We start from the raw sequence: 19,527 nt of genomic DNA, 5'->3' as shown, positions 1-19,527 counted from the left end.
GGCAGCTGCTGGATAGACCCTCCAATAAATAGAAGCTCAAGTTCAGACACAAGGGCTTCAGAAACCCAGTGGGCTTCCATTCATATTCTAAATCAATCAGCAGCTGGAGAAACTTTCTTCTCTCTCTGCTTCTCAGCTCAATAAGCAGCTGTTACGGTATAAGGCATCTTCCTACGTAATGAATAATAACTCTCAGAATTATTTGAAGTTCTTAATTTCTGACATATACAAAAAGCATCCAACACCCCAGTATTACACTTTATTTAAGTTACTGAACTTTAAATTCCTGTAGATACAGGAATAATATTTTTAATCATAATCATAAATTTCTTATGCCCTAGCCATCTTACTAGGTTGCCTCAGCTACTCTGGGCATCTTCCAAGGAACATATTTGATGATATGCACTAACATCAGTCTAGCAAAACAGATAGCTTTGAACTCACCCCTCTCCTTTTTTAAGTTTAGATGTGACTGTTTTTATTAAATCTGTACCATTTTATTTCCCATAACTATAATTTATTAGAATTTTGCTTTCTTAGTTTACATCAAACATATATTTGAGCAAAGTCCTGCCATGGTTTTGTAATATCTCTTTCTGACCCAAGCAATGTTTGTTTGCTTGGTCAATCAATAATGTACCCAAAATATGCTGGTTCATCAAAAAAGATGTCCAAGATAATCACGTGACCGAATATCCCTCACTATAAAAGTGGCAGCAACCCATTCAGCTGTACCTTCCTCATCCATGATGAAGGCCTTAATTCTAGCACTGGCATTGACCCTTGTGGGTAAGTATAGATAGGTACTATCTATCAGAAATGCTGGGGGGAAAGTGTTATAGAAATTTCAAATGTAAAACAGTACAGTGGTACGTCGGTTTACAGACACTTCGGGTTACAGATTCCACTAACCCATAATTAGTACCTCGAGTTAAGTACTTTGCTTCCGGATGAGAACAGAAATCTCATGACGACGGCACAGCGGCAACAGGAGGCCCCATTAGCTAAAGTAGTTTCAGGTTAAGAACGGACCTCCAGAACGAATTAAGTTCTTAATGTGAGGTACCACTGTACCGTGCTTGTTTCATAGCTCTCTATTATAGCAAATAATGGGATGTGGTTCATTTTGGCTCATTCCAACTCAGACCCATTGAAATCAGTGGGTGGTATTCAGTTAAGTCTGTCTCAGAGCAGACCTATTAAAATCAATGGATATAATGTATTTTTCCGAGTATAAGACACCCCTGTGTATAAGACGCCCACTATTTTGGGGGACTCCAAATTAAGAAAACGGGAGGAAATTGCCCCATGTATAAGGTGACCCCCCCCCTTTTCTTAACATAATTTTAAAGGAAAAAACCTAGTCTTATACACAGAAAAGTACAGTACCTTAGTCACATCCACTAATTTCAATGTGTCTGGTCTTCTCTGAGTGTGACTGAGTGTGAACTTAAAATTCTTATCAGTAAATGGAAAATACCTAAAAGGTTTGCATGAATAAAACAACATTTTTTTTAAAAAAAGCACCTCTTTTTTGGCACAATTTGTAAGATGCTTAACTGTAAATAAGCTTAACTCTAAGCAGTTTACAAAGATTTCATGCCTATGTATTCCCAAAAAAACATGAAGTACAAATATTCATGGAACAAATGCATTTAACTTTATTTTTTATCTTTCAGGTTGTCAGCAACAAAAACGTAAGTATCTAAAAAAGAAGTACGCAATTTTGAAAGCTTTTTGGCAGTTTTAGAAATATTTGACGTGATATTTTTCACATGTTGCCTATAATATTTCTTTGGATTTCCCTCCCTCCAGAAACTGAAGGTGATGTTGCCACATATGCAGTCGAATTTCAGAATACAATCAGACTCCCAGGAAAAGGTGCAGGAAGCTCTGGACTGAAATTAAAATGTAAAATTGCCATTGGCCAAATTGCACCAGACCGTAAAGTTCTACAGGTAAGGGAACTTTTTCAGTCTTGAAAGCTAACTTTCTCTGTGAGTTTTTAAAGTTGAGGGGGAAATAATTCAATTTTGTCATGCAACTTGCATAGACCTTACCTAACAGTATTATTATTTATGCGATGAGCGAAATTCCTTTTCGCACATTACCAGGCAATTCTCAGTCAGCTCAAGCCAAACTCAGGCTTGAAGGATTTATTCTGCTTAGTGGTCAAAAAGACAATAGGATGTAATTTCAGATGCACAATAATTTTATTGTGGCATCAATTCAATTGTTCTCAAACTGTGATGCCTTGAAAATTATTTAATCAAATGATGGTTGTAACTAATAAACAAAGACTAATGCATTTTCTAACAAAGTGGGATGTCATTGAATATTGACAATTCTTAATTTCATGTGGCTACTTCAGTACCTGCAGAGTGCAAATGATATTCTATGCACCACTCTGCATATTTTGAGCAATCTGGTGACATTTAAATATCTTTTAAAAATAACAAATGCAGCATGAAAACCTTTGCTGCCTTTTCCTACTGAAATTGCAGGGGTGAAAGTGAGAAAGGGTTTCCTCATAGGTTTGCAGCAGAACCCGTTGTTCCCTGTCATCCTGTCCTGGTGCCAGACGTAACCCTGTTATCCTACCCTAGATTCACTTCAGGTCATAGCCTGGCTACACATAGAGAAAGCTTTGTAAACCCTTCTGGGTTGGAAATTATGTGGGCTTGCTCTAGGCTGAAGACAAGACATGATACAAGAGTAGGGTTCAAAGTCGGTTCACATATTCAAAGTGCTCCTTCTCAGTAATAATAACAGCACACCAGACTTGACCCACTCTGCTCACTCACTCACTTTCACTGCATCCACTTTCTCCTTCCTTTCTGATGGTGGAAGGTAACATAATGTCTGTAGCAAAGGGTCTAAGACAATGGCATTTCCATTCCAGAGACCTGAATGTCTGTACCATTGCTAACTTTCCCCAGATGGTAGAGATGCAAGAAGCTGCAATAGGAGTGGTGGCAAGTGAGAGAACTAAGGAACAGGAGGAAGCAGCAAGACTGCTTTGGTTAGCTGATCAGCCTGTCAGCCCATGACAAAACTGGCCTCTTGGCAAAGGGGAAGGGTCCTATTATCATACTACATTTGTCTTCACTTGTAGTGTTCTTGAAAACTCTTAAAGGTCAAGTCAGTGAAACTAAAATGGCTTTGTTAGCGTCACTTCAGCATTCTTTTAGGCTTCCAACTTCAAATGGCTAGCCTTGGATACAGTAAAAAGACTCTTACACATGTAATAATGAAGTCCTGTCATTAACATGAATGTGTAGTTTACATGTGGTGAAATAGATGCTAGGAGGGAAACATTTAAGCTCTAATTTGTGTTGTTTTGAGAAGGTGTTGTTTTGAAGACTGCCGTTTAAATAACCTACATGGATTCTAAAGGGAGGTAGAAAATAACACAAAATTTACTCTTTGTTTGTGTGTGTGACAGCTTCATAGCATTGAAGTGCTTGAGCTCAATGGCATCCAGCCACAGCAGGACTTCAAGCAGTCATCCAAGCTGACCAAGATGTTTGAGGAAGACTTACCTGGCATAGTTACATTTCGCCACAGGAAAGGCTTTGTTGATGACATCATGGCTTCAGGACACTTCTCAGAATATAAACTTGGAGTCTACAAAGGACTTCTGAACAACCTGCAATATTCCATGAAGCTAGACCAGAAAAGCTACAACTTAAGAGAGGTGAACTTTTAATTTCCGTTGCATTTATAGTACTGTGGCTTTTATTTTCACACTAGGCACTTACGATTATATGCTATTTTTATTCGTATTCTCTCTATTCCTGAGAATTTCAAAGAACTTCACTTACATTTTATCAGCAGTCCTTTCAAATAGCTGTAAGACTGGCCAGTTTATTTCAATGTAATAGTTTGTGGGTGGGTGGGAAGCAGCTGTAAACTGAAAGAATGTGTCTTACTTAAGGCTACTTGCTGAGTTTGTAGCTCATATTTGAACCAGCACATCGCTGTTGACGTTAACTACATCATATTCCTCCAATACTACAACAAAGTTAATAGACCAATATGGATTATAAATATATCGAAATAAGCAGGAGTCAAACTTCCACCCCTAAAATGAGGCTCATGTACTTGAATTCAAAGAATGAATTGGAGTCAACAGATAAACTTCTTAGCTCTGGTTTAGATCATAATGATCAAATGATGTGGTCATTCCACACACACACACACACACACACACACCATAATTTCTATTTGCAGTTGCAGATGATCAAATTACCTTTAGAATACCTAATCTCCTACAAAATAAATCTGGCCAAGTTAAAACTGCCTTGGGGATAAGCTTGCAATAGAGTGATGTCAGGACTACACTGTGTTAAATTGTAATTTGGCTCATATTGAAATCCTGACTACAGACTACAGTTAATTTCACTTCCACAGTCCCATATTTACATTAATCAAGCCAATTTTGATTCAGATGTTGATATTTGAAAACGTCTGAAATTATTTTTTGGTATGAAATTTAGAATAGGGTTGCTTTAATTTAGAAAACAAATACTTTAATACAGTAATATTTAATTTAGGAAATTGGTTTGGAAACTGCGACCAATATTCTGTCCCTGTATCACATTGTGCCTAGTTTTATAGCCATCCTATTTTTTCTCCATGCTTCCCATTGCCCTAAGTAGGCATCAGACAATGGCATGTGACATCTGTTACCAGATCCTATGTGGGGGGAAAAAGTTATTCCTTTTGTCTCTCCTGAATCTCCCATCGTTCAGCTTTGCCTCAGATTCTCATATTATAAAAGTGGGAGAACAAATTCTCTCTTTCCATGTCAATGCATAATGGTATATACCTCTTTCATTACTGCTGCCCCACCCCCACCCCCCAAAAAAAAATACTTGCCTTTTTCTTAACTAAAAAGCCCCAAATGTTGTAGCCTTTTTCTCAGAGTGGTTTGATCCAGGTCCTTTGTTATTTTGGTTGCCAATTTTGAATTCCTTCCATTTAAATCCTTTTGACTTAATGCAGGCAAACCAGGTGATACCAGGGTTAGCTGTACAGTTTTAGAGATTATTTTTTATTTTGTTGCATGATATCAACATTAAGTAGCTTATTATCATTTATATCACCTGATAAACAGTTCAAGGAGGAGAAGACAATGAGATTTTAATGATCAAGCCTAATGACTTAAATAACTTTGATCACAGCTTGCCAAGGTGTTCTGTGTGACCAATTTGATGTCCCTACTTATGGTTACTCACCCACAAGAAGCTTGTTTTGGGAAGGGGGAAGGGTGGGAAATACTTCAAGGGCCAAATGTCACACATTTTGAACTGCATGAAGTGCCGGCATGTTCTTCCAGTGCAAGCTCTTCCCCCATCCTTTCATTTAATGTTGAGTTCCTAGTTTGTGAGACTGATCTGATTTGCAGGGTGCAAATTTGCTCATTAGCTAAAGGCCGAGCATAAGACATATGGAAGGCACTCCAGACTTGAAACACTTTGAAAAACAGTATTCAAACTTGGTAAAAACTCTCCGCATATACTGATATTGCACTTCTGATGAATACAAAATCATGTCGTGGTGTTATAGATCTGAGTGAAACCTGCTAATGTAAGAAAAGAGAGTTAAGGTTCCTCAGTTCTTCAGTGGTGCTTAATTATTGCTGCTTTCATGGCACATCTGCTTCTAAGGATTCTAAGAGAGGATTGTGTGAGTTGTAGATTAGGTGTAATGGGATTTTTAGGGGCAAAGAGCCAGCCCCGACTCTGAAATCTCTTGCTTTTGAGGTTTCATTCTGACTGATCAAATTATTTCACCACATTTTTTATTAAAATTTTCAAATTATCCTTCATATACAATAAGCCCTAATTGGAACTGAATAAAGAACTTCCCAGTGGGACAAGCCGTGGCTTCACTGAAGTCCGTCAGGGTTTGCCAGTGATCTTTCAGTAGAAACCTGTGTTGGAATTTTTGACGAGAAATGTGTGTAAGGGGAGGGGGGGAAGGATATAAGAAAAACTGAGAGGTTCATTAAAGGAGTTAGAGTAAGGTTATTTAAGGCAATTTCACAAGAAGACCAATATTCTCTCAATGAACCTGCCAATCTGATTTATTTATTCGTTTTACAGAATAGTATTTGGGGAAGGTGCAACACAACATACCTTGTTCAAAATGCTGTAAAAGCCGATGAGATCTTCATGACCAAGTCCATGGACTTAAACGACTGTGACAATGCTGCTTTCAAGATCTTTGGTGCGTCGCATGTTACTCCATGTGAAGCCTGTCAACAGGTTAGTATGGGGGTTGTGTGTATATAACTATATCATCTGTGGTCCTGTTCACATTTGCAAGAAGATCCACGACTGGTTGTTCATTTGCAGACAGTTGCATGGATGCTGACCTCTGTTGCAAGCCATTCATTTGCAGGATTTGCCATTCTGTTCAAGCAGTTTTAACATGCGATCACAAGCTGCTAGGTGGGTGGGGATGGGGGCAAAGATGTGGTAAAATTGCTAGTACCATATAGTTAGACACACATGGGTTTCCATGTAGAGCAGTCGCAATGTTGCATTGCACTGCAACCAATCTATGCAGCTGTTTGCATGTGCCATTCATGCCTGAGTTGGAAAGCATAAACCACAGAGGGAGGCAGTCAAGTTGGTTGCAAAGGAGTGGGGGGAGCTCAGAAACAATATTATTTTCTGATAGGACAATCCATTTGTTCTTTCCTTTCTCCTTCTCTCTCTCTCTCCTCCCCACCCAATCACTTGACCAAGCAATCCAATAGAGATCTATTGGGCATCAGATGCCTGGATAGATTCTGTGGTCTGCTAGTTGCCAAACGCAATGGTAGAGATTGCTAACGTAAAATAATATTGATTGGGTTGTATCCAGTGCTTTTTTCTAGAAAATAGATGGCCGGTACTCACCATGAAGTTGTTACTATAAGTGTCACGCTTATTAACCAAAAAAAGAGAGGTGCCGGCAATACACATCCTTGAACACACTGGTTGTATCCAAACAAGTTCTCCTCATCAGATTGGACCAATTGAAATGAATGGGCATAAATTAGCCGTGTGCCTATTACGTTCCATGTGTTTCCTCTGCATGGACCCAGCATTGGGTGCAACCCTATGTGTGATGATTTCTGGACTTGCTATGATCATGTTAAAAATTCTAATATATGACTTGCCGCTGCCTGTTTTCATACAGAAGGTCAAACCTTTCCAAGGCTCAGCTACATTCAAGTACAGATTTAGGGATGCCCAAAAGGGAGACAACGAGAGAACGATTATGCAGGTCGAAGGTGTGGAAATCCGTGAGTTCGCACCATTCAATGAGCTTAGTGGAGCAACAGGCATCATGGAGGCCAGGTACCTTTGTATAACTGCTCCCTTTTTACAAATGCTTTTCAGTTTATCAATTCATTAGGCTTGCCATAGGTCAGGAAAATTCCTGACATGTACTGGTTTTCGGGTTTTCACTATTTTTGAGTTAGGTTCCTAAACAAAAAGCTCGACCATTTTGTTGGTTTGCTAATGAAAAATGAAAAAATGGCAACCCTAAATTCACCATCCCAAATTACCTAGTCAAACTTCTTAAGAGTAGTCTCAATATCTACCAGCATTTCATTTCATAAACCTATGGATTTCCCTGGAGTGTCATGGTTAGCTATAAATCTGAAGCTATGCACACATATAAAAACCATAACAAATATAATTTGATTTTTAAAAAAGGTATACAGTAATTTAAAGCGTGGAAGCCCAGTGAATAGGAGAATCCTGGAAAATCACAGTACAGTAGTGAAAAAATCTCTTCAGACCAAAGTACATGTGATAGCAGTTCATGTTTAAACATGTGCTTAGCTTGCCTGGTTTTATTTTGGAGAAAAAGGAGCTCTGATGCCCCAATCTGGAACAAGCTCCTAATCTCGATTGGGGACGCTGCACTGATTTTCTCCTGAATATCTTCTTTTGGAGGGGTAGTTCTCTTGTACTTGATATGGCTGCTTCCCTTTTTTAGGACTGTGTTTCATATTAATAAATAAACAAGGGTTTCTTTAAAAGAACAGTACACCCATTGAAATGAATATGCAAAAGTTTGTAGAAGTCAACAGATATGACTAAGATTGAGTATTACCCGTTATGTGTTTAGATTCAGCAAATCTTCATAATCCGAAGGTTAGATCCACCTTCAAGTAAAGAAGCATTTTAAATTTACATACTATACTTGCTAGTTTAGTCCTGTTTTTTCTGCTGCAAAAGGAAAATTAGTATTATTATTATTATTGCAAAGCCAAGAGACAAAAAACAGCTTTCTGTATTTACTATTTGCTCACTAAATTTCATTGGGTCTTTCCACACTAGGCTTAAAATGGTATTCATCGATATGCATGGCCACTTGCCACATGTCCCTTCTGACTTGAAGAGATGGGGCTCACTTACCTACAGGTTTAATTATGAACTTCCTCCTCTTCCTATTCCATTGATAAAGAGCAACAACGTAGAGAGAGAAGTAAGTTTTAAAAATGGTAATCCAAATGGACCTTTGCCTCATACCAGTGTTCTTTGCCTGAGGCGTTAAACAATACCTGACAATGCTCTCTTTTTTATTTTTTTATTTTTTTAAAAAAAATCTATCCAACAGATTGAGGAAAGATTGCAGTATTTGGCAGGACACCCAAATGCAAAGTTTCCAAGAGATGGTGCAATTAAATACCTGCAGGCTATCGAACTTGTGCGTGACATGAACGATACAAAATATTTAGATTCGCTCTTTAGAAAACACGCCAATGAGCCAACACTCAGGTAAGATAACAGAGGAAGTGTGTTATGCTTTTCATGCTTGAAAAGCATAATTGAATAAGATCTAAATTAAAGTGATCAGAGCTCAGACTTGATTGCTGCTTCTTTTCTTGTAGACACCTCATCGTGCAACTAGCTGCTGCTGCTGGTACTCCAGATGCACTTAGATTCTTGAAACATAGGTTTGATCAGAGAGAAATCAGCAGGATTGAAGCGACAATGGCATTTGTTACCTTCTTTCATACCTGCACTCCATCTCCAGAAATCCTAGAAACAGCTATGGTAAAATACATCTTGCATTACGGGGTTTTTTGTTTGCTAATGTTGGCTTTCTCTGAATTGATCTTTTTGGGGGGCGGGGGGTTTGCAAGAATAAGTGCATGTGACTTTAAAATTTGACAGTTCCTACAACCTAGGCACCCTGAAGTCTTCAGACTAGAATTGTTCCATCATTGTATCCTCCAGATGTTGCTGGGCTGCAACTCCCACCATCCCTGACCACCAGCCATGCTGGCTAGGACTTATAGGAGTTGGAGTCCATCAACATGTTGAGGGCACCATGTTGGATTTAAGTTCTTGTTTTCCATGCCTTTGAGCAGCTCTAGCCAAGCCCCAAGAGGAGACAATTCCCATGGGGGCAACAGTTTTTAAAACCCTGAAACGCACCAGTTTGGTAACCACCTCAGACATCCATCCTCTCCCCAAGTGCCACAAGCCACTTAAACCCAAACAAATTCTGAATAATAAGTGATATCCAAAGCTACTGGTACACAAAGTAGACCCACTGAAGTCAGACACAAGTACTTTTGGTCCACACGGAGTTCAGTGGGTCTATTCTAAGTATGATTTCATTGGTTTTCCCTCAATATCAGGTAACAGAGCTGTGTAACCACACATATCTGCTGGACAAAAAAACCTATTAATATTTAACTTTAAATTCATAGCGGAGGAAATACAGGCTAGGTCAATATACAAACGTGTGTGTCAGAGAGTATGAGGCAAATAAAATCTAACGTATATGCATACCGGTTATGTATGGTCCTTTTAAAATGGCAGTTCCTTTGGCAAGCAGGCCAAGATCCTATGGCTATGGCTATTATTGTTGCAGTGCAGATGATTGATAGCTCTGAAGGCCCATCTTATGGGTTCCTCTTAATGCAGGTCTCTGAAATGCTGTGGGCATCAAGGATGCTATTTGTACTTAAGTTAATTTTATTGGGTGTTGCGCGTCAAGGTCCCCAAGACACCCCCCCCCCAAAGAAAAACACAATTGACACTTAATTTTTGTTTAAGGTGTTTGGCATAATTTTGGCCACAACTTTATTAAAAATACAGCAATGGGAGTGGTCGCTTAGGCATTGGTAGCACTAACTGACCCCGCACGGGGACAGCTCTGACATTCGCACCCCCCGCGAAGTCAGCAAGGGTAAGTCACCTGGGGAGAGAGACGGGACTGGGAACCATGCCTCACCTCTCCCCAGAATGCTCTCAGGGGCTTGCGTGGCCCTAGCACCTTGCCAGGGGGTTTCGGACAAAAGCATGGGGAGCCCCTGGGTTCCTTTAATGGAAAACCCTTGAAGCAGCAGCAGCAGCATTTTGGAGGGGCAGGCACAGCCGAATCCATACCCCTCCACCAACCAATTCCAGACCAATGCCTAACCGCAAACCTTACAAGTTGTGACGATTTGCTACGCAGTAGGCAAAAACCAAATGGCACACACTAATCAGCCAAATGGACAAAATTCCTACCGGGTCCCTGCCCCAAAGCAGACAACCCCATGACAGGCATAGCAAGGTCAAGCAAACAGCCTAAAATTAGGGAAGGGAGGGCGGGTGATCCAAAGTAAGCAGCGAAAAGAGGAAGTTCCTCGCTGCGAGCATTGTATTTAACAAATAGGGCTGTCAGTCAACAAACGGCAACATCTAGATTTCCCCAGTAACAGCCCGCCCCTGCTTAAAGGATGGCCAAACCATTTGCCTAGTAACAGTGAGGTGTCTTGTCAGCCCCGCCCGCAACCTGTGCTCTCCATGAGGGAGAACACACTTTATCGTCATACCCAGATAGATCCACTGAAATCACTGGACTAGTTCATCATGATGAAATGAAGTGCATTTAATGGTTCTACTCTGAGTTTGACTTAGTTGGAGACAACCCATTTAGTCGAGTCTCTGAGAAATTGTTGGCCTCCTGAAGACTGGTGTTCTTATGGGCTATGAAACTGAGCTGGAGTTCCCCAGTTCAAATTTTACCTCTGCTGTGATGAGCCATTACTTCTCCCTTGGCAAGCCCATTATGTATCAGCCACACATTTATATTATAGGAGGAATAATGCTGTCTTACTTGGATAAACAGTTGTAAAAATTACTGAGATGATATACATTTGAAACTCTTGGAACACTATCAATCACTTTATATACTCCAAGCAATTGTTATGCTTTGGGCTATTTTCTCTCGTTTAGTCTGAAATGCATTCAGACCTGATTTAATTGATGCATATGTTAAAATGAGATGAATAATTTGTTTTCTGTATGTTTCAATGACCAACTTGTCTCTCAATAGGCAATTGTGACAGATGCCCTCAAAGGCCCCAGAAGTTTCTACCGCAGCTTTACCTGCCTTGCCTACGGAACTGTTGTTAAAAAATACTGTTCATCCTCAGAAACTTGCCCTGACAAATACATCAAGGTATTGTGCCATGTTTCAGTGGCATTTCATCATTTAAAGAGTAACAATATAAGGTGCTTAAGTTGGCCTATTATTATCAGCCTACAAGTTAAGATGCATGTGTTGAGCATAGTCTTTAGAGGAAATTGCAACACATTGAAAACAATGAGATTTTTTGCTGCTGGTTTCAGTGAGTTCAGGATTACTGTCTTCAATTTGAAATAAAAATAAGGTGTGGGAGGGAATTCTTCTTAGCACTACACTACCATGGTATACTTGTCTCAATAGTTCTCAGAATCTTTACATATTATTTGCTTAATAGATCATTCAAATAATCATATCATATTGCTATAAAGTAATTATTACTGTAAATTCTTTGAAAATGTTTAAACTGAGTATGATTCACTCCTCACTGAAAGCAATAGCAACACATATCTAGTCATTTGTTCCAGGTTATCTTAACATTAAGCATGGGCAGGTCAGTCTATTTCTAGTCCATGGCAATTCTGCGTGTGTTAATTTCTATGTCCTTTCCATCCTGTTTCCACATTATTATTTGATTAAAAATATCCACACAAATAATATTTAAATATTTAATGCATTTTTAAATATGCATTTCATTTTAACGTACGTATTCCAACCTAAAATCGGCATTTTCTAAGTTTTTTGAGCCAAAATTTGTAAAGAAATAGTTTGAGAAATGTGATATCCAAAAGATAATTATGTCCTGATCTTTGTATTAGTCAAGGAGGTGCAGCTTGTTCTGGATGGGCTTGTACTTCCTCTGAAAGAGCTTTGGGGGGGGGGTTGCTCCTGTATCCATCTTCTTCATTAGAGCTGGTGCAATATTTCTGGCTGTTCCTGCTTTGGGATGGCTTTGATATGGTAGGCCAGGCATTCATGACATCCATATTGAATTCCTGCAATACACTCTGTGAGGTGCTATATTTAGGTTGGTCCAGAACCTACAGCTAATGCAGAATGCCTCGGAAAGACTATTGAAGGGGATGCCCTATTGAAAGTGCATAAGACCTCCTATTCTGAAAGACCTGCCCTGGCTATGTATATGGTACTTGGCCGAGTTTATTGAGACCTGCAACATAGGAGCTGCTGATGGACAACCCCTGTCAAACCTACTCATGTCTAACTTGAGATCACAGGCTGTTCATAAAGCTGTCCCCAATATCAATTCAAGATTCAAATCATATCTTTTTTAAAGCAACTATTTTGCAACTAATTTTGAAACCACTTTTTTTTTTTCTAAAACAGCCTTTGAATGATTTTGCAATTAAAGCAAAACGTACATCCGACATAGATGGACAAATGCTGGTACTGAAGGCCTTAGGTAATGTGGGACATGTCATCATTGAGAAGCCCATCATGAAGACCTTTGCAGCTCTCATTTCTTCTCCTGACTCCCTGCATCCTTGCGCTGCCATGTTAGCTCTAAGAGGCCTTGTTGAGAAGTATCCTGCACGGGTAAGAAGGCATGGCATTTTTGTGGGGATCTTGTGTGGTTTTTTTCAACAACATTATAGAGCTATTAGGAATATCTTTTTTTTCTAATGCTAATTGATCATGGTGATACATTATTTCTCAAAGACCAGTTGCATTAGGGACAGGTAGGGAATGAACGTCCAAGCGGGCGATGACTCAGCCCCTGTCTGTGTAGATATGTATACCATTATGCACTCATGGGGGGGGGGTTTACAGTGAGAGAGTGGTGTGTGATATATTGCTTTAAACAGTTGAGGCAGCAGATGATGTGCAAGTCACTCACATCGCCAATGGGTGCTTTATCCAGTCGAAATGTGTCTTTCTTCTGTACAAGCAAAAACACATCAACAGAAAATATCGCTTTGCTTTTTCTTAAGTGGCAGATATTTCTAGGAGCCGGCCTTTAGAGGCTCTGTTCTCTAAACGCAGAGAAGGAGAAGGGCCTAAATCTTGCCTGGGCATGTTATTCTGAAAAGCAGGAATCAGGAAAGTTACATTGCAGATAATTGCTTGAAAAGCTCCATCTTGTTTTAACAGAAGTCCCTTACATAATATTGCAAGCCACTGAATTTTGTATGCTGTGGAAGTTGGGGCTGGCTGCCGTGCTTCAAAGAAGAAGCGACAAAATGCCTGCTTAGCATGTACAAGCTTTTTGAGCTGTGAGCCAAAGCCATTGTGGGAAGGAGAAAAATAATAGTGCAAAATTTATATTTTCAATCTATGTTGCACAGGTGGAAGCACTTACTGTTCCAATCGTCATGGACAACAGGATAGAACCCGTAACTCGTAAATGTGCTGCCATGGTTTATATGGAATCCCTACCAGCTCTCCCTTCATTGATGGCAATGACTAATTATGCATCAGAGACACCCATGTCAGAAGTGAAATATTTCCTGTTAACTCTTATACGTGAAGCGGCCACTTGCAGAGCTCCTGACTGCCAAGAGATGTAAGCATAATTTTTTTAAAAATGATTTCTTTATAAAAGGAGCAGTGCACAGCAAACAGCAGTAGTAAATGTGAACATTGTTGGTTAATTTTCTTTATTCAGGGCTTCTGCCTGCAGAGTGGCACTTAAAGTACTGAGCATCAAGATTCAACGGCCTAGCTATCGCCACAGCATGGTTTACTTCTTTGGTCTTCACAGTGGTAAGAGACATGTGTTTTTTCCCCAGATACTATTTATTCCTCCCAGAATAATAGTGATTGCTTAAAATATTAAAAAGATGAACCTGTTGTTTCAAGAGTAAAAGCTGTTTGTTTCAAGAACCAGAAAGAAATCAGCCATGTCTTGTCATGTGACTAGCTCAGAAAGCACAGGGAAAGACCTGGGGAGGAAAGTATGCATTGGGCAGGGCGGTGTGCAGTCTGCAAAACCAAAATGTTCTCTCATCCCTAAACTAGAACCTATAAGCATTTTTACTCATATTTTAAGGGGGGGTGGTACATTTGCTTTTTATGCCACAAACCTATGTTATACAGTGGTACCTCGGTTTTCGAACGTCTCCATTGGTGAACGTTTCAGTTTTCGAACACCGTAAACCTGGAAGTAAATGCTTCGATTTTTGAATGTGCCTCGGAAGTCGAACATGAAGCGCGACTTCTGTATTGAGTTTTCTGTTTTGAGTTTTCCGTTTTATGTTTTTGGTATTCAAACGTTTCGGAACTCGGACGGTCTTCCGGAATGGATTACATTCAAAAACCGAAGTACCACTGTATTTTTTTTAACTTCATCCTCCTATTAATAATGTAATACCAATGATACGTTTACTGGTTGTTTGGAGGGAGAACAAGATAACACACCTTGTGTATTTTAGGCCAAATGTCATGTTATTTTCAGGCAAGTCAAAGTTTTACATTATATGATTTAAGTGGCTCCATTCTTAAAGAACCATGAAAATCCTAGAGTTTTTCTGCATATCCCTGGGGAAATATTTTTAAACAACAACCACCCTACAAACAAACTCAATACCGTACATAACTTAATAAAAATAATATAGGCTCATTTAATAGTTGTGTAACTTATTAGTACACTTGAAAAGCTAATGACAAATATTTCATGAAAATTTCAGAAAATGCGAAGTTAGATTTTTGCACAGTGCCTTAGGTTACTGCTGTGCCTTGTGACTTTTACATGACCATGAAATCAGTTTCATAATAAAAATAAGTACCATGAACATGACTAGGATATACAGACCTACTACTTCACAGAGGTATGTAGGGAGCTCTTGAAGAGATAAAATAATTTCATGGTATATGAAATTTTCTTCCCTCCAAAGCATCTTTTTGTCATATACTATTTTAAAAGTTAAAGCAATGAGATTTATCTCCTTAGTCCTTGCTCAGTTTTTTTCATGCACTATAAATTTAAGTAGAATAACTTGCAAATACTTCCAAGATTCAATAGTGTGAGTGCTTAAAGTGGCATAAACTGCTGGTAACTGTTGATGACCATATTCAGATATTAGCTAAATTGATATCATGGCATGAAAAATATATTAGAAATTATTAATATTCTATGATTAGTATCTCCAGAGAAGGAGTAGCCAATGTAGTACCCTCCAGATGCCACTGAACCACAACTCCCATCAGTCACATATAACATACTGAAAATTGTAAGAAACCAAAAGACATTTGCCACCTTTGCTAACAGTTTCATAGAGGTATCATGGTGTCCTGTTAAAGACAGGTGGTAAGATACAGACTGCTGTGCCAAATTACTTTTAGGAAGCTTAAAATGTCTAGCAATACATGTTGAAATGCCAAATCAAATGGCACTCCTTGTTCAGTAACAGTTAATTATCAAGTAAGCTCCAGCGAGGGTGAAATGCTATATAAAATATATTCTTTCCCTTTCATCGCGTCCCAGCACTGTTTTGTGACAGCCTACATATAGAACAAGTAGTTCAGCAACAGAATGGCTTGCATTTCACTTTTGCATTCAAGCTAGCATAGATGAGGGGGATATATTGAAACTCCCTGCTTGATGTCATGCAGTCATATAGAGGAGGGAAATAAATCACACACACAAAAAGTCACATTAGACATTATAAGAGAAGGGTGGAGAGCGCTAGGCATGGGTCTACCATTTTGACAGCCCTATGTCTGTCATAACATCTTTCTTGTATGTCTATTCACACTACAAAAAGAGTCACTTTTCTGTGTTTCTTTAGGCGAGGCATAGGCAACAGCTTCCTCCAGATATTGTTGGCCAATGAGGTGTGGACATTGCAGGGGATGGGACTAGATGACCCTTGGGGTCTCTTCCAACTCTACGATCTACAATTCCATGAAACATCTAGAATCTGCCCATTGACTTAAACCAGGGGTGGGGATATTTCCCAGTCATGATAACAACATTAAAAAAAAAAACAACTGGAAATAACAGAGAATCTGTGACCTTCCATATGCATAGGAAGTGCTCTGTGATGGAGCTGTAACTCTCTCCTCCAACATGTTCTATAAAGTCTTGCTCCCTCTCCCTATTCCAGAAGAACTGGTCAAATGTAGAGAGAGTGCCAAGCCCAAATCACAGTACACAGACACAGTTGCCTCTTTTTCTTATGCAGCTGGTCTTGTACATGGAGTTTCTTCACTTTTTCATAAGATGCTGTTTTCACATTAAACAATTAGGAAATTAAATTTGTATTATTATGCAGTTTGAAGAACTGACCGGCCTTATTGCTTGTTGTTTTATCTCTTTTCAGAACGACTTATGGCTGGTTTGAGAGCTGAGGTTGTCAGCATAGGCAAAGAAGGAAATATCCTCCCATTGTTTACCATGTTCAAAACCAGGGCGAACATCCTTGGCGTCGCCTCTGATCTTGTAGAGGTAACAGATGCTGTCCATTATAAATTCTATTAGGCCTGTACTGTTAGACCTTGAATTTATTTTCTTACAAAAATCATTTGAGTCTGGCTTGTTTCTATAGCATGAGCATACACTAAGCTTTGAAAAGAAGGGGGCATATCATCCTTACATGGTGTCTCCACCCCCATCATTCAGCCCGGACGCTGAGGTCCAGCTCCAAGGGCCTTCTGGCGGTTCCCTCACTGTGAGAAGTGAGGTTACAGGGAACCAGGCAGAAGGTCTTCTTGGTAGTGGCACCCGCCCTGTGGAATGCCCTCTCATCAGATGTCAAGGCAATAAGCAACAATCTTACTTTTAAAAGACATCTGAGGGCAGCCCTGTTTAGGGAAGTTTTTAATGTTTAATGCTGTATTGTGTTTTTAATATTTGGCTGGGAGCCGCCCAGAGTGGCTGGGGTATAAATAATAAATTATTATTATTGTTATTGCTAACAAATTACAACTTTTGCCTATAATGGTTTAAGTTAACTCATGCTCAACCAGCCTTCATAAATGTATTAAATGCAAGTGACTGAAACATAGTTCTTAATTGTTTAAAATATTCTGAAACTGCTCTGATTTATATAAAGCATAGAAAGCCCTTTTAACTGTTTCATACACCCCCTTTCAACACAGGTCGGCGTTAAGAGTATAGGACTATCTCGCCTTTTTGAAAGGGCATATGCAGAAGGAAGGCTCCATGACTTGGTAAGTGGGCAGCATAATAAACCTCATAATGCGTTATTACTACAAATGCTATGTCTTTTTAAGGCCCAAAATTGTTTAGGCACATGATACCTGCCATACTAGCATGCTCAGTCCATAAAATTTGATAGAGATGCTCTTCTCTGTGTCCCATTGGTACCCATATCCAAGCAAGGCATGGCTGGTTGGGATGTGCTACATGCTTGGGATGTGCTTACCTTTTCTGAATCTATTTATTGATTCATTTATTGGATTTATACACCGCCCTTCGTTGAAAGATCTCAGGGCAGTTCACAATATGAAAATAGAAGATAAAAGCACAAAGAAAGAGTTAAAACAGAAACAAAAAGGCAATAAGTCACCCCCAAGCACATTTTAAAGGCTGCAGAATGTTAATCGGCCAAAGGCCTGGTTGAATTTCACCCAAATGGTGAAATTCCCTAACTCAGGGTGTGCCTCTTGTTCCTTTTCACAGCCTAGCTTATTTATTTATTTCATTCAAGAAGACATTTGACCTGCCAGAATGAGAATTCTTTTGCAGCTGATTCCCCCTGCCCCCAATCATTTTGGTTTCACCTTCGATTTAATTCTGTTGTTGTTGGTTGTTTAATCGCCATTAGATTTCCCTGTTGTTTTGTTTGAGTGTTTTAAGCCACCCTGAACATTGCAAACGCATGTGTTGCAAAAAAACGGGTACACAATCATTTCTTAAAATAATAAACAAACAAAACAATAAAAATTTCAGTACGTTTCTATTTCTTATCACACAGCCCTTCGATCAGAAAAAAGGAGGACACGACCCAACATTTGGAGGACTATATCTCAAATTAGCACGCCAAGAAATCGCGTATGTGGAGCTCACTCCTGATGTGATCCAGGATGCATTGCAGGTGCCTCTTTTGACAAGCATGTTGTTTAGATATAAATTATATTTTCTTCTTCTTCTTTAGGCTCTTGAATGTGATTGCTTTCAGGATTCGATTGGGTGCAATTATAACTTTTCAGCATTAGTTACTATTGCACTGGCAACCTCTTTTTCCTATGAAAGGAACAGTGACATGAAGCATGTGATATTCTCGTTCTCTTTGTTTAATCAGCACAAACTTTCTTTGCAGATATTCCATGGCAAAATGCCTCTCCCCTGGATAAAAGATTCTGCAGATAGCCTTAAAAATCATCCAAACATGCAGTGGGAAAACAATTTAGTATCTGCAGAAATCTACGGTGTTGTGCCTACATGCACTGGACTTCCACTTCAAATAAACTTGGTTCATTTTACTCACACATCAGTCAATGGAAACGGTAAGGCAATAGAAATTTATCAACTACCAAGCACAGCGACTACCTAGGGTGGTATCTACACACGTATAAAAAATGCCACGAAAATGCTTTTTTAAAAAAAGTTTTGAAAAATACATTAAATTTGCCATAGCTCACTGTCGCCATCTAGAGTCACATTTGTATATTACTCTTTACAACACATTTAAAATGTTTCATTTGCAGCTGTATATAGCTGACTCCCTAGGACTCCCGGTCTTGGGTTTTACCATGAGAATGGTAGCACCTCATTAAAGTGGTACAGGAAAAATATATAAGGACAAAAAATGTAACGTGAGGTATCCCTAAGACTGTGTTCCCGAGCACATTGAGTTGGAAATGACTGGGTTTCAAATATATTTAGAATAAAAGATGCTGGGGGGCAGGGATTAAATAAGCATTCCAGGGTTTCAGTTTTCCCCCATTATTAACTGTGAGACAAATAGCAGTACTCAGGGCAAATTTATCCCTTTATCAAAATAATATCAAAAGAGAAACAAAATAATTGCAATTTTACATATCACATTTTGCATAATAATTATTTTATAGCATGCATTTGTTTTATTTGCTTGCTTTTAAACAGTTCAATTATCCATGAGTCCTGAGCCGACATCACATTTGAGTTTGCCTGACTTGCTTAACATCGATATGAAACTGAAAACCAGATTGTCTGTCAGGTAAATAGAATCACTGGTACATAAAATGACG

At 39.1% G+C, this 19,527-nt stretch overlaps 1 protein-coding gene and 1 long non-coding RNA gene across 2 annotated transcripts in view; both read left to right on the top strand.

Annotated features, from left to right (window-relative positions):
- The first annotated feature begins 637 nt into the window (after nucleotides 1–637).
- LOC310709283 lies at nucleotides 638–1,929 on the top strand. Its single transcript, XR_014527446.1, has 3 exons — nucleotides 638–789; nucleotides 1,680–1,697; nucleotides 1,816–1,929. It is a non-coding gene; the product is annotated as an uncharacterized lncRNA (long non-coding RNA).
- A 154-nt stretch (nucleotides 1,930–2,083) lies between these two features.
- The window catches only part of LOC310709811 (vitellogenin-1-like), a gene marked incomplete at its 5' end in the record, with an annotated part of 33,905 nt that continues 16,461 nt past the window's right edge, over nucleotides 2,084–19,527 (top strand). Inside the window, 17 exons of the mRNA XM_083509850.1 lie at nucleotides 2,084–2,190; nucleotides 2,505–2,583; nucleotides 3,446–3,697; nucleotides 6,111–6,272; nucleotides 7,195–7,355; nucleotides 8,349–8,496; nucleotides 8,629–8,789; nucleotides 8,903–9,068; nucleotides 11,347–11,472; nucleotides 12,721–12,930; nucleotides 13,680–13,897; nucleotides 14,000–14,097; nucleotides 16,656–16,780; nucleotides 17,434–17,505; nucleotides 18,273–18,392; nucleotides 18,618–18,804; nucleotides 19,403–19,496. Coding sequence (XP_083365976.1) covers nucleotides 2,084–2,190; nucleotides 2,505–2,583; nucleotides 3,446–3,697; nucleotides 6,111–6,272; nucleotides 7,195–7,355; nucleotides 8,349–8,496; nucleotides 8,629–8,789; nucleotides 8,903–9,068; nucleotides 11,347–11,472; nucleotides 12,721–12,930; nucleotides 13,680–13,897; nucleotides 14,000–14,097; nucleotides 16,656–16,780; nucleotides 17,434–17,505; nucleotides 18,273–18,392; nucleotides 18,618–18,804; nucleotides 19,403–19,496 — 2,486 coding nt within the window. The remainder of the gene's footprint in view (nucleotides 2,191–2,504; nucleotides 2,584–3,445; nucleotides 3,698–6,110; nucleotides 6,273–7,194; nucleotides 7,356–8,348; nucleotides 8,497–8,628; nucleotides 8,790–8,902; nucleotides 9,069–11,346; nucleotides 11,473–12,720; nucleotides 12,931–13,679; nucleotides 13,898–13,999; nucleotides 14,098–16,655; nucleotides 16,781–17,433; nucleotides 17,506–18,272; nucleotides 18,393–18,617; nucleotides 18,805–19,402; nucleotides 19,497–19,527) is intronic.

The sequence above is a fragment of the Podarcis liolepis genome, assembly GCF_965112155.1.
Source record: "Podarcis liolepis genome assembly, chromosome: 6".
Taxonomy (NCBI): domain Eukaryota; kingdom Metazoa; phylum Chordata; class Lepidosauria; order Squamata; family Lacertidae; genus Podarcis; species Podarcis liolepis.
Note: the sequence above shows the minus strand (reverse complement) of the source record. Positions and strands in the feature narration are given on the sequence as shown.